Source organism: Halichoerus grypus, chromosome 3 (assembly GCF_964656455.1).
Source record: "Halichoerus grypus chromosome 3, mHalGry1.hap1.1, whole genome shotgun sequence".
NCBI lineage: Eukaryota > Metazoa > Chordata > Mammalia > Carnivora > Phocidae > Halichoerus > Halichoerus grypus.
The window spans coordinates 172,620,280-172,635,864 of record NC_135714.1 but is presented as its reverse complement, the minus strand read 5'-3'; the positions used below and the strand labels follow the sequence as shown (position 1 = coordinate 172,635,864).

The window sequence follows — 15,585 nt, the reverse complement described above, 5'->3', positions numbered from 1 at the left end:
TGTGTGTGTGGTTAGAACACTTAAGGTTTACTCTCAGCAATTTCAAGTATATAACACAGTATTATGAAGTGTAGTTACCATGCTGTACATTAGATCCCCAGAGCTTATCCATCTTATAACTGAAGGCTTATACCCTTTGATCAGCATTTCTCCATTTCTCCCAATCCCCACCACCTGTTAACCACCATTCTACTTCTGTTTTGATGAGTTCAACTTTTTGTTTTTAGATTCCACACCTAAGTGAGATCACATAGCATTTGTATTTCTCTGGCTAATGTCACTTAGTACAATGTCCTCTAGATCCATCCATGTTGTTGCAAATGGCAGGATTTCCTTCTCTCTCATGGGTGAATAATATTCATATATATGTACCACATTTTCTATACCATTCATCCATCCTTGGACAGTTAAGTTGTTTCCATATATTAGGTATTATGAATAATCCTGCAATGAACATATGAGTGCAGATGTCTCTTTGAGAAACTGATTTCCTTTCTTCTGGATATATATCCAGAAGTGGGATTGCTGAATAATATTTTAGTTCTATTTTTAATTTTTTGAGGGATCTCCATACTGTTTTCCGTAATGACTATACTCATTTACATTCTTCAAACTGACTGTGTACAATGGTTCCTTTTTCTTCACATCCTTGTCAACACTTGTTATCTCTTGTCTTTTTGATAAAAAGCCATCCTATTGGGTGTGAAGTGATAGTTCATTGTGGTTTTGATTTGCATTTCCTGATGATTAGTGATGTTGAGCACCTTTTTATCTATTTGTTGGCCATTTATATATCTTCTTTGGAAAAAATATCTTTTCAGGTCCTTTGCTCATTTTGTATTTGGATTATTTGTTTTTCTGCTATTGAATTATATAAGTTCCTCATATATTTTGGTTAACCCCTTATCAAATAAGTGGTTTGCACATGTTTTCCCCCGTTACATAGATTACCTTTTCATTGTGTGGATTGCTTCCTTTGTTATGCAAAAGCTTTTTAGTTTGATGCAGTTCCATTTTTAAATTTTTGCTTTTGGTGTCAAATCCTCAAATCCAGAAAATGATTGCCAAGACCAACATCAAGGAGGTTTTTCCTGTTTCTTCTAGTTTTATGGTTTCACATCTTGTATTTAAGTCTTTACTCCATTTCAAGTTAATTTTTGCAAGTGATGTTATTTTGCACGTGGATATTTAGTTTTTTCAGAACCATTTATTAAAAAGACTATCTTTCCCCATTGTGTATTTTTGGCACCCTTGTGAAAGATTAATTGATGTTATATGTGTAGGTATATTTCTAGGCTCTTAATTCTGTTCTTTTGGTCTATCTGCTGGTTTTTAAGTCAATATCATACTTTTCTGATTACTACAAATTTGTCCTAGATTTTAAAATCAGGAATTATGATACCTCAGCTTTCTCCAGATTGCTTTGGCTATTTGGGGTCTTTTGTGGCTCCATAAGAATTTTAACATTTTTTTTTCTGGTTCTGTGAAAAATGCCACTGAATTAGGGGTTGCATTGGATTTGTAGATTGCTTTAGGTAGCATGGACACTTAATAATATTATTTTTTCCAATATATGAATGCAGGATATCTTAGCATTGTGTCTTCATCAATTTCTTTCATCATTGTATTATGGCTTTTAGTGTATAGGCCTTTCACTTCCTTTGTTAAATTTATTCCTATTTTATTCATTTGGCTGCTGTTGTAAATGGGATTGCTTTTTTAATTTCTCTGGTATTTATTGTATAGAATCACAACTGATTTTTACATGTTGATTTTGTTTCCTAAAACATTACTGATTTTTCTTTTTTAACCTGTTGCTGTGATTGCTTACATTACTTCATTTTTGAATGTTGAACCAGCTTTGCAAACTTGAGATAAATCTAACTTGGTTTTGGTTTATAATTCTTTTTATTCGTTGTTGGATTTGATGTGCTAATTTTGTTGAGGATTTGTGCATATATATTCATGAGAGATATTGGTCTGAAGTTTTCTTTTAATATTCTTGTCTGGTTTTGGTATTAGGGTAATACTGTCCCCAGAGAATGGGTTAGGAAGCATTCCCTCTGCATCTATACTCTGAAAGAGTGTGTAAAGAATTTGTATAATTTCTTCCTTAAGTGTTTGGAAGAATTCAAAGATGAACCCATCTGGTCCTTGTGCTTTCTGTTTTGGAAGATTATTAATTTTTGATTTGATTCCTCTAATAAATATAGACCCATTCAGACTGTATATATATATTTTTTAAAGATTTTATTTATTTATTTGAGGGAGAGAGAGAGGGAGGGAGGGAGAACACAGAGGGAAAGTGTGAGGGAGAAGCAGACTCCCCACTGAGCAGAGAGCCCAGTATGGAACCTGATCCCAGGACCCTGAGATCATGATCTTAGCTGAAGGCAGACACTTAACTGACTGACTCACCCAGGCACCCCAGATTGTATATTTCATCTTGTGTGAGGGTTGACAAATTGTGTCCTTGAAGGAATTGGTCCATTTCATCTACATTTTCAAATTTGTGGGTGTGGAATTGTTCATCATATTCCTTTATTATCTTTTTAATATTTATGAGAGCTGTAGTTATGCTACCTTTTTAATTCTGATATTAGAAATTAGTGTTCTCTCATTTTTACTTAGTTTGCCTGGCTAGAGCCGCGTTGATTTTATTGATATTTTCAAAGAACCAGCTTTTGGTTTCATTCATTTTCTCTATTGATTTCCTGTTTTCAGTGTCATTATAATTTCTTCGGTTTACTTTGTATTTAATTTGCTCTTCTTTTTTTAGTTATGTAAGTTGGAAACTTAGATTGTTGATTTTAGGTCTTTCTTCCTTTTTAATATAAGCATTAAATGCTATAAACCTCCCCCTAAGCACTATTTTTGCTGCATCTCACAAATTTTGAAAAGCTGTGTTTTATTCCATTTAGTTAAAAATATTTTAAAATTTCTTTTGAGATTTCTTTTTTGTTCTATGTGTCCTTTAGAAGCATGTCTTTAATCTCATGTGTTTGGGATTTTCCAGCTATCTTCTTGTTATTGATTTATGGTTTAATTCCACTGTAGTCTGAGAGCAGACACTCTATGATTTCTATTCTTTGAAGTTTGTTAAGGTATTTTTTATGACTCAGAATGTCTGTCTTGGTGAATGTTCCATATGGACTTGAGAAGAATGTATATTCTGCTATTGTTGGATGAGGTAGTCTGTAGATGTCAATTATATCCAGTTGATTGATGATGTTGCTGAGTTCAACTGTGTCCACTTTCAAGTAACACTATAGCATATCATAGGTAGTGTGAGTCCTTTACAATAAAAAATAATCCTAGTTCTTTCCTCCTATCCCTTGTATCATTGCTGCCATTCATTTTGCTTATATATAAGCAGATATATATATATAACACACACACACATATATATGAAATATGTAGTAAAATGCATATCTTTTATATATGGTATCTGTGTAAGCATATGTAGTTAAATATATTGTTGCTATTATTTGAACAATTGTTATATCAGTTAAGCATAAGAAAAATAAAAGTTTTTATTTTACTGTTATATTCCTTCTTCAGTAGTCTGCCTTTATGGAGATTCAAGTTTCTGACCTATATCATTTTCCTTTTCTATATAGAATTTTTAAAATTTTTTCTTGCAAACAAATCTACTAGCAATAAATTCCCTCAATTTTTCTCTCATAAAATCTTTACTTCTTTCCTTTTGAAGGATAGTTTTGCAGGGTATAGAATTCTAGGTTGGTGGTTTGGTTTTTTTTTTTTTTTTCCTCTCAATGCTTTAAATATTCACTCCAGTCCCTTCTTTTATGCATGATTTATGAAGAGAAATCTTATGATTCTTACTATTGGTCTTCTGTAGGCAAAGTTTTTTCCCCTCTGGCTTCCTTTAGGATTTTTTTCTTTATCTTTGATTTTCTATAATTTGAAAATGATATGCCAAGGTGTAGTTTTTTTTTTTTTTTTTTAATTCTGTTTTAATTCTGTTTTTTAATTTTATGAGCTTTCTGGATCTGTGATTTGGTGTCTGACATTAATTTACAGAAATTGTCAGTTATTATTGTTTCAGGTATTTCTTATATTCCTTTCTCTTTTTCATATTCCCATCATGTGTATGTTGCAACTTTTGTAGTTGTCCCATAGTCTGTGAATATGTTCTTCTGTTTTATTCTGTCTTTGTTTTCTTGCTTTTTAGATTTTAAAGTTTCTGTTGATATATCCTCAAGTTCAGAGATTCTTTCGTCAGACACTTCCATCTACCAGACCATCAAAGGCACTCTTCATTTCTGTTACAGTTTTTTTTTTTTTTTAATCTCTAGCTTTTATTTTGGGTTCTTTCTCATGATTTCTATCTCTATGATTACATTGCTCATCTGTTCTTGCATGGTGTCTGATTTATCCATTAGAGCCCTTCGCATAACAATAATTAATGGTTGTTTTAAATTCTCAATCTAATAATTCCAGCATTCCTGCCATGTCTCATTCTGATGCTTGCTCTGTTTTTTCAAATTGCGTTTTTGTCTTTGGCATTTTTTTCAATAACTGGACATGATGTACCAGGTAAAAAGAACTGCTATAAATATGCCTTCAGTAATGTAGTGGTGAGGTATGGGGAGAGAGGAAGTGTTCTGCAGTCATATGATTAAGACTCAGGTTTTTACTTGGCCTATGCCTCTGGACTGTGCACAACACAAGTCTTTCTCAGTTTCTTTTTCTTCCTCTTTGGGTGGGAGAGAATGGCCTGAGTGGGCTGGAGTTGGGTATTTCCCTTCCCCATGTCAGTTAGGCTTTGATAATTTCCCAGCAAATTAGTCTTTAGTTTTATGGTTCCACTGATATCAGGCCTTGTTAAGAACAGAATGCTCTGATGTATTTCAAAATGGTCCCTTTTCTCATCCCCTTACTGAAAGCATGAGGAATTTTTCTCTGATATTTACTATGGCATGTTTGTCATGCTTCTGGATGTAAATGTCACAAAACTGTGGGGACTCATTATGAGTTTCTTTGGAATTTTTACTTCTCAGGATTGTCCACACTAACTGTCTAGCATTTCATCAATTACTGTGAGGATTAAATACCCTAACACTATTTCCAGCAGCACTTTTTACTACTTCTGCTTCAGTAAGCTGTAACTCCCCATGTTTTCCTGCCTACCTCCCCAATCTTGGGGTCTATGGTTTGCTCTGTGTCCTCACCTCTATTCCAGATCTAAAAAATGTTGTTGATTTTTCAGTCTGTTAAGCTTTTTACCTATAGTTAACATGGAGTGGTAACTTCCAAGTTCCTTGTATATATAACCATAGACCAGTCTCTTCATTTCTTTAGTTTTTCAGGGCATAATATTTTTGGTTGGCTTTTTTTCTCTCTGTCAGCACTTTGAATATATCATCTCACTTCCTTCTGTCTTGCCAGGTATCTGCTGAAAAATCCATGGAAACTCTTAAGGCTGTTCCATCATATGTGACAAATCACTTTCTCCTGATGCTCTCAAAATTCTTTCTTTACATTTGACTTTTAACAATTTGATTATGTATATCTGAATGTGGATTTCTTTAGGACCATTTTATTTGGTGTTTTGAGCTTCTTGGAAGTGGATATCCATTTCCTTATATAGGTTTGGGGAGTTTTAGACATTATTTATTTGAACAAGCTTTCTGTTTTTTTAATTGAGATATATTGATATATAATATTGTATAACTTTAAGGTGTACAATGTGTTGATTTGATGCATTCATATGTTGCAATACGATTACCACTTTAGTGTTAGCTAACACCTCTATTATGTCATGTAGTTATTCCTTTCTTTCTCCCTCTTTTCCTTCTGAGACTTCCATAATGTGGATAGTGTTCTTCCTGGTAGTGTTCCACGTCTTTTAAGCTTTTTTCACTTTTTCAGTCTCTTTTCTTTTTGCTACTCAGACTTGTCTTCGAGTTCAGTTATTTTTTCTTATGCTTGATCCAGTCTGCTGTTGAAACTTTCTAGTGAATTTTTCTATCTCTTTTTGAAATTCTCACTTAGTTTGTGCATTGTTTTTTTTTTTTTTTTACCTCAGTGAGTATCTTTATGAGAGTTCTTTTTTTATTGAGGTATAATTTACATTAACGTTATATGCATTTCAGATGTTCAACATGATTCAATATTTGTATATATTGCAAAATGATCACCACAGTTAGTCTAGTTAACATCCCTCACCATACAGTTACTGAATTTTAAGATATAGTCTCTTAGCAACTTTCAAATATGCAATGCAGTATTACTAATTGTAGTTGCTGTGTTGTACATTACATCCTCATTACTTATTATTTTATAATTGGGAGTTTGTATTTGAGGATTATTTTTAATTCTCTGTACAGTAAATCATTTAAGTTAATTTCAATAGGTTCAATTTCTGGAGATTTATCTTGTTCCTTTGTTTAAAACATCTTTTCCTGATTCTTCATTTTACTTGACTCACTGATTTTTTTTGGCTAATAGTCAAAGCAGTCAACTCTCTCAGTCTTCACCAACTGGCCTTGTGCAGAAGTGGGCCTTGCCATTAATTTTGGGGGCCTTTACTAACTTTTTATCTCTTCAAGGAGAAGTAGGCACCTGTCTTTTTCCTGCTTTCTCTGTGCTAGACAGAAGGGAGGGTCAATAATCTCTACCATCCCAAACTGCTGCCTCTGGTCTCTTGTAGGCAAATAGATTCTGCCAGATCTATCAGTGCTACAGGATTCGTGAGACAGATGCTAATTCTATGGACAGTTTTGGTGAAGTGGAGGCACTACATGCATGGATCAACTTTTTCCTTTTCCAGTGAGAAACAGAAAGCTAGGGTTTTTCATTCACTCACTCTGTGCTGAGTTGTGGGGTTGCAAATCAATGATTTGTACTAGCCCAAGTCACTACCTCTGTTTTACCTGGGTGGCTAAGACTGTGTTGAATTTATCAGGACTCCTAAGACTGGTGATACAGATACTAGTTCTTTGGCTAGCCCCCTCCGAACAATTGGGGCACTTGACATGTGAACAAACCCCTTTCCTTCCCCAGTCAAGCTGGGAGCTGGAAAGTCACTTGAGATCATATGGCAGTGCTCTGGGCAGTGTCCCTGTTGAAAGGTACACCAAATCTTCATATTGGCTTTGGTGAGTTTGATTTTGCATTCTTCTAGGGTGTGCCTTTCAACTAATTTCTGATTAATTATAAAGGGAATTTGTCCATGAATTGTTGCTGAATTGGTGTATTTGTCCTATGGTGGAAGGCCCAGGGCTTCTTACTCCATTCTTCCTGACCAGAAATTCAGCCTTTATTTCTTTCTCCTTTTTTTTTTTTTTTAAAGATTTACTTATTTGAGAGAGAGAGAGTGCATGAGCTGGGGGGGAGAGGAGTGGCAGTGGGAGAGGGAGAAGCAGACTCCCCACCCTGCTGAGCCTGATCCCAGAACCCTGAGATCATGACCTGAGCTGAAGGCAGATGCTTAACTGACTGAGCCACCCAAGTGCCCTCAGCCTTTGTTTCTTTGAGTACTTTTCAACTCCACATTCTTTCTGTTTTCTTTCATGGATTCTGATATGTATTTTAGATCTGGTATTGTTCCAGAAGTTATTGAGGCTCCATGCATTTTCTTAGCTCATTTTTCTCTGTTTTATATATTGAGTAAATTCTACTAATCTGTCCTCAAGTTCACTGATTCTATCCCTTGTCATCTCCAGTCTACTTTTGAGCCTATCCAGACATTTGTTTTATGTGTATATATTTTTCAGTTCTAATACTTTGTTTTTATGGCTTTTATTTCTATTCTGTCTTTTGTTTCAAGATAATTTGTAATTGTTCATTGAAGCAGTTTTCCATGGCTGCTTTAAAATCTTTGTCTGATAGTTCCAACATGTGGTTTATCTCAATTATGGCATCAGTTGGTTGTCTTTTCTCCTTTTTGTTGTGATTTTTCTGGTTCTTGGTATAGTGGGTGATTTTCACTTGTATCCTTGATGATTAAATCTTCTGTTTTTGAAGAAGTCACCCAATTTAGGTTTAGATTTAGTGTGGTGTGTTGTTCCAATGACACTTTAGCTTTCTTATAGCTTTTAATGTTATTCTGTTGAACTTTGTTCTTCTGGCTCTGCTGGACTTCTGCTATTGCAGCCTGTGGTGGTAAGAGGTACTTACCTGGACCACCTTGTACTGCTAGATGGGGTCAGATGATGAGGGATAAATGGGATGGACAGCATTTCTTCTGGCTGTACTCCAGCCACTTGATGTCAGTGTGCCTCTCACTCTATTTTTGCTAGTCCCCCTTCAGTGAGGAAAGTTCCTATCTGGAACTGATGGAAATAATATATATCACAGCTAATAACAGATAATAATAACATAGAAACAAATTCATAGGAATGTGATGATACTAAAGTTTTCATAGCACAGCATTAGCAAAGGAACAGGGCTGACTGTAGATATCACTAGACTTTTAAGGGAAGAGAAGGGAATATTCACTGAAAAAGATTATTAGGGGAGAACATGGGAAGATTAATGCTGTGAAAGTCCATGGGGAGGAGAGCTTGAACTAAGGATGATTAACTTGGTGAGATATTAAAGAGAAAGAAAATGAAGAAATCTCAGTTAAGATACTTTTGGGTTACTTAAAAAAAACAACAAGTGAAATGTTCACATTTGAAGTCAAATTAATGCTGTGAATTACATCAAGTTAGTAGTTATAAACTATACATTTAAGAAATGTGGCTGAGAAAGAAAAGAAGCAGATAAAAAGTTGTTTGTCAAATATTTAGAATTAAAGTAAGAATTATTTGGGGGAAGGATAGGAGTCATGACTATTCTTAGGCAAAAATGTTTAAGAGGAAGAGATTGCAGATAATGGAATATCTGGTAGATAATATTATGGTAATGGCTAAATTAAATGTTTGATGATATCTAGGAAGTAAGGATACACCAAAAACTTTATTTACAAATCATTCATGCACTTGTTGTGATGAGTACCAAGTGTTGTATAGAAGTGTAGAATGACTGTGTCATGCACCTGAAGCTAATATTACACTGTGTGCTTAACTAACAAATTTAAATAAAAACTTAAAAAAAATCCAAATCATTCATGAATGTATCTTTGTGTACTCCTGTTTAGGGCCATTGCCTTTATCAAGGATATGCCGCAGAAGTTCCAAAATCAGTTGTGACACTTAGCACTTGTTCTGGGCTCAGGTAATGGCATGATCTAGAGATGTACCTGATTGAAAATCTTGTGTGACCCTTTAATTTTTAGAAACATCTTGAAGGATAGAGTGAAGACAAAAAAAATAGAGACCTTGATTGTGTTTCTTCTCATATACTTTCCTTTCTTCCTCCTCATCTTATCATTTTTCCTATTCTCTTTGTCTCTATCCTAGGCTGGCAGTCATAAAACTTATGCAGGAAAACCTCCACTAGTATGAAGAATATTCACATGTCTTAGCCACACTAGCAACACAATGACTTCTAAATGCCATAATAGAGAGAAGAAGCTGTAAAATTGTGTTTGAAAGTTTACCCAAGTAAGAAGAGATGATTCTTAGATATTAGGCCACAAAGACCACTGTTAAATTCCCATAAAATTTTTTTATTTAATGTTGATTTATATTTCTCCACGGGTGGTCTATATTAACTATCGTTTTATTTCTTTTTTACGTGTTTAAATACCTAGGGGATTATTGCTGTTGCAGAATGCCAGTTATGGCATTGAGCCATTGGAATCTGCAGCTGCTTATGAGCATATGCTTTATCAAATAAAGAATAATAAAATTGATTTTTCCCCTGTACAAGAAAATTATCCTACGACCCAACTGGTAGATCAGTCCTTCAGGATTCTTGTGAAATCAGAAGTAAGTAACCACTTCTATGTTGTCTTCAATTGTGTTGTCTTTGATAAATTTATTCACGTTGGAACTGTTACATTTGGAAACAAATTTAAATGATATTAATTATATTAAAATCTTGGGGCACCTGGGTGGCTCAGTCGGTTAAGCGGCTGCCTTCGGCTCAGGTCATAATCCCAGGGTCCTGGGATCGAGCCCCGCATTGGGCTCCCTGTTCAGCAGAGAGCCTGCTTCTCCCTTTCCCTCTGCCTGCCGCTCTGCCTACTTGTGCTATCTCTCTGTCAAATAAATAAATTAAAAAAAAATCTTTAAAAAAAATTATGTTAAAATCTTGTGTTGCAAGATGTTTATTTTAAGTATATTTTTATGTTTAGTTATATGATATATAGAAAATGTAATATATATAAACACACATAATTAAAAAATCAAAATTCTCACATTTTCCTAATTGCAAGTATGTTGATGCATATATACATATTTGCCCTGTTTTTGAATTAACATTCTATTAATATAATGTTACACAAGTTCTTGTGGCTAAAACTTGGCTGAGTAACATAACTTTTCTGTGTGTAAATTTTCTTATTTCTGAAAAAAATAATAAAAATAATACCTAAGTCATACAGTTATTTCAAAGATTAAATACGTTTATAAATGGAAATTACTTAGCATAGTATGTAGACAAAAAAGTGATCAGTAAAAATCGTTGTTATTATTTGCTTACCATATTTTCTGATGTAGTGGAACAATGTATTTGGAAGTCATTATGGAAAGTTTGGGTACAAAACAAAATGTAGTAATGAAGTAAAATAGAAACAAAAATTTCAGAACCAAAGAAGAAACCAGGGATATCATTGCAGGAATGGAGATAAGTCAGGATTGATATATGTTTTATATCTTTCATGAAGTAACTTGAAAATTGCTTTTCATTCTGAATTTGATAGGCTTAGATCTATAAGTTTAGTTAAACATATTATCACATGACTAGTGCTTTTATGAGCATGAATAAAGAGAATGAGTATCTTCAATATATCAGATTTTTAAGAAGAACAGAAAAAAATAACATAAAGACATATTTTAGGCATATTTTTACATTCATGAAAGTAAACACAAAGAAACTTATAAACAAGGTGAACACCTTCATTATAATTCAGAGTTAAAAAGTAGAACAGAAACCAAACAAAATACTATAAAGGGCTTATCTACTGCAAGCATATTAAACACATGCATTTATCCCTCTTGTCCCTTTTTAAAAACCCACTAAATGAAAAGGTATTTTTAAAATGGCATAAACATACAAACACAAACAGAACAGGAGAGGAGAAATAACAATGGACATTAAATATCAGATAGCTGATTTAGCCCCCAAAAAGCAGAATCCTAAACTGGCAATGTTAAGAGTTAGTTGGACAGTTAGGTAGTCAGGGCCAGGGTCCCCAAAAAGAAAACAGGGAGCCAGGACAGCTAAGACAAAACTGCACTACCATCCTATTTTATAGCTTAAACAAGACAGCAATAGCCTCCCATTTTGCACTTCTGTAAAAGTGACTTTCGCAAAACATCCTGATACATCAATTGACCATAAAACATTTGTCACTATCATGAGCTGAAGCAGTTAAGACATAAGTCTCCAGATGTCAGCCCAAAAGGACCATCAGCACGTAAACACTAACATGTTAGGTAGACAGGTGCATGATCAAAACCCTGATTGGCATGACTTAGCAACCAGTCTGCAGGGGGCCCACACTCTGGTTATTTAAAATAGTTCTGTAAAAGAGCTTGTAAAAACCCCTTAATTTGAACGCCAAAATGGCAACCCTCTCGGGTCCCCTCCCTCTTTGGAAGCTTTGTACTATCGCTCAGTAAACTTTGCTTTGCTGCCCACCACTCTTCATCTTGTCTACCTCTTCATTCTTTGAAGTGGCATGACCAAGAACCCCAGGCACTAAAGGAAAAGAAATCCTGAAACAGTAATTGGAATAGGCTCTGGGAAACTTGACATGTACTGCAGTACTATTCAGATGTTTCTTGAATTGCAATAGGAAGTGATTTTAAAAGTGGACTTTAAGATAATTGGTTGAAATAAGTTGTGTTGGTATTTAGCAATCCTGTTTTCCTGTCCTAATGAATTGTTTCTGTTGTAGACTGACAGATCATTGAAGGCTGTTTTCTGTGGGGATTCTATGAAATGGGGACACCTGTCACAGATGTTCTACTGTATTTCCCAATAGAAGAGGAATACCATACTGAAACTAGTGTGTTTAATTTAAACTTGGCACATTGGATACTGGGAACCAGGCTTACACATTCTAAGAAGTGTATTGAAAGACCCCTCTTCAGGAAGGAATTAAACCAGCCAAAAGAATAAAAACTATTCATATTGACAGAATTTTCCCAACCAACAACCCAGACACATTGCTTTCTCTGAAGACAATAGCCTATAAACTCCATATATGGTCATAGAGATGTTGGAATAAGCTGTTAAATATTCAGTTGCTAATATGAGGGGGCACTAGACATACGATGAAACAATTTAATATGGATGATAGAGACATGAAAAAATCAAATTTTTAAAGTTTGAGGTACCAAAGAATACAGAGGGTGAGAAAACAAAATGGCAACATCCTCTGAGGAGTAAGAGAAAATATTTCATTATTATTCAAATTTCAGAACCAAATATTTCTGAATAAAACCTTGTTGAGTAAAAGAATCCTGAATTTGAAAATTTTCTCAAGAAACCCTGATAAAAACTGGCAACACCAAGATATAATGTGGTTAATATTCTGGACTTAATAAATAATGAATAATTCAATAGGAATCTTGGCATCAAAGAGAGTCAACCTCAAAGGTGGAAAAACTCAGATTGGCTTTAGCCTTTGCCAAAATGAAGTGCTCATAAGATAGTCAAGAATGTCTATCTAGGGGATGTAGAGAATGGCCTTTTTAAGGGGTGTAAAATATCCTAACATTTTTTTTACCCAGTCCAGTTGCCATTATGGTATAAAAACATTCTTTCTTTTTCAAGAATTCTGACTATGGGATTTTGAGGCATTATTACTTAAATCAGTACAGGAAAAGAGGAATTAAATAAAACAATTCAACATGTTTATGCAGAAAGCCATAAGATCTAATCAGTAGTTCCAGAAATTTCATTTGGCAAAATTCAATACCCATTTGTGATAAAAACTAGGAAGAGGAAACTTCTTTGATCTACTTAAGAACATCTATGATGTTCTATGAGTATCTACAGCTAACATAATGAATGTAAGTGACTGAATGTTTTGCCCCTGTTATGGACTGCTTGCTGTGTTTCCCAAATTTATATGCTAAAACTCTAACCCCCAGTAGGATGGCATAAGGAGGCCTTTGAAAAATAATTAGGATTAAATTAGGTCATTTGTGAGCATAGGGTCCTCATGATGGGATTAATGCTTTTATTAAATAATGAATCATGGAACACTACATCAAAAACTAATGATGTAATGTACGGTGATTAACATAACATAATAAAAAAAAAGAAAAAAAAGGAAGAGACATGGATCTCTCTCTCTCTCTGCTTTGTCGTGTGAGTATACAAAAGGAAGATGGCCATTTGCAAACGAGGAAGAGTGCTCTCACCAGACGCCACATCTGCTGATGTCTTGATCTGGAATTTCCCAGCGTCTGGAACTGTTGAGAAATAAGTGTTTGTTGTGTAAGCCACCTAGTCTATGGTATATTTGTTATAGCCTGAACTGACTAAAACAGACCCTAAATTAGGAATAATTCAAGGCTGTCTGCCCTATTTCCAGTCAATGTTTTACTAGAGTTTCTGGATAGTACAATAGGAAAAAGAATAATAATAAATGCCATACATTTTTTGAAAGGAAAAATATAACCTTATGTTTTTAGTGACCTAACTCTGTGTGTAGATCACAAAGAAAATCTTCCAATGCTATCAGGACTATAAGAGTGTCTAGCAAAGTCAAAGGAAACAAAGATATTGACATTGTTAAGATGTTTGTTTCCCCCAGTTGATCTATAGATTCAGTGTAATCCCACTTTTGATAATTCCAGGAAACATTTTCATAGATATTAGTTTTCAAATTCATAAGGAAATGTAAAGATCTTAGAATAGTCAAACAGTTTTAAAAAGAACAAAATGGAGGAATTACATTATTTTTTTTTAAAGGGCAGATAGTACATATTTTAGGCTTGTGAGTTATATGGTCTGTTGCTGCTACTTCACTCCATCTTTGTAGCATGAAAGCAGCATCAACAATATATAAACAAATGGGCGTGGCTTTGTTCCAGTAAGATATTTTTTACAAAACAGATGGCCATCCTTGGGTCATTGTTTGCTGACCTCTGCTATAGAGATATATACTGTATTATTGGTGTAAGTATAGACATATAGATCAGTGAAACAGAATAGATCAGAAGTAGACCCACATGCTATTGGCAGACTGATTTTCCACAAAGGTGCTAGGGACTTTAAAAGGTTAAAGAATGATCTCTTCAATAAATGTTGCTGGAAGACTGGACATCTGTAGGGAATAAAATGAATCTTGACCCTTATTCACAAAATTGAATTAGAGTGTAGACTTAAATGTCAAAACTAAACATAAAATTTCTAGTAGGGAACTTAGGAGAAACCAAAATAATGAGCCATAAGCATGTGAAAAGCTGTTCCACATTAATCATCAGGGAATTGCAAATTAAAACCTCAGCAAGATATCAGCACAGACCAACAAGAATGGAAACGATGGAAAAGACAATACCAAATATAGGCAAAAATGCAGAGCAGTTAGAACTCTTATTAATTCTTGGCGACAATGCAGAACAATCAAACTACTTTAGAAAGCAGTCTGGTACGTTTGTATTACTTTACACACCCACAATTATCATACAACTCAGGTATTCTAAATATTTCTAAATATTTCCCCAGAACAATGAATATAACTGTACAAAGATCTGTACATAGATATTCATAGCAGCTTTATTTATGATAGCTAAAAGGTCTAAATAATCCAAAATATTGCTGACAGAAAAAAGCTGAAATAAAACAAAAATATTTATTGGGGTCTCAGAATTACAATTCAGTGAGCACAGATTTCAGTAGCAACCCAATTGTGTCCCTCTAGGGAACAAAAGTGAAGGTTTTATTTTAAAGACAAAAGGGGATGCTTGCATATGTTGTTTACAAAGATTTTGATTGTTGTTGGCAGAAAAGTAAACTAGGCTAAACATAATTGATTCCTAAGGCTGTCACTAAACAAAAATTTGTTACTATAGCAAGTTGCAGATAAATCTGTGCAGAGTCCTAGGAATATTTAAGGCTGCGCCCAGTTCAGAAGTTCAGGGTACTACCCAGTGAGGATGTGCATATGGCCTACCTCCTTAATGGCCTCCAGTTCCATTTTAAAACCCCTTCACAAAAGTGACCCCATTTTATTCCACCTTTCACATCATTGACAGGTAAATGCATAATCAAAATTTAGTGTATTTCTAAAATGGCACACTACTTAGCAATAAAAACTAACGAATTACTAATAATCACAACAACATGGGGGAATGCTGAGTAAAAAAAGTCAGATATAAAAGAGTACACACTATATGATTCCAGTTATATAAAATTCTGGAATAGATTATTCTAAGCTATGGTGAGAGAAAGTAGATCCTTGGTTGCCTTCAGCAATTGCCTTTGGCAATTGACTTGGAAGAGCAAGTTAGAAATTACCTCTATCTTACTTATGGAAATTGTCACATGGGT

At 34.3% G+C, this 15,585-nt stretch overlaps 1 protein-coding gene across 1 annotated transcript in view; it reads left to right on the top strand.

The window, feature by feature from the left end:
- Window positions 1-15,585, top strand: part of LOC118552487 (A disintegrin and metallopeptidase domain 3-like) — a 139,546-nt gene that overhangs the window by 29,965 nt on the left and 93,996 nt on the right. Inside the window, 2 exon segments of the mRNA XM_078068230.1 lie at window positions 9,110-9,186; window positions 9,665-9,842. Coding sequence (XP_077924356.1) covers window positions 9,110-9,186; window positions 9,665-9,842 — 255 coding nt within the window.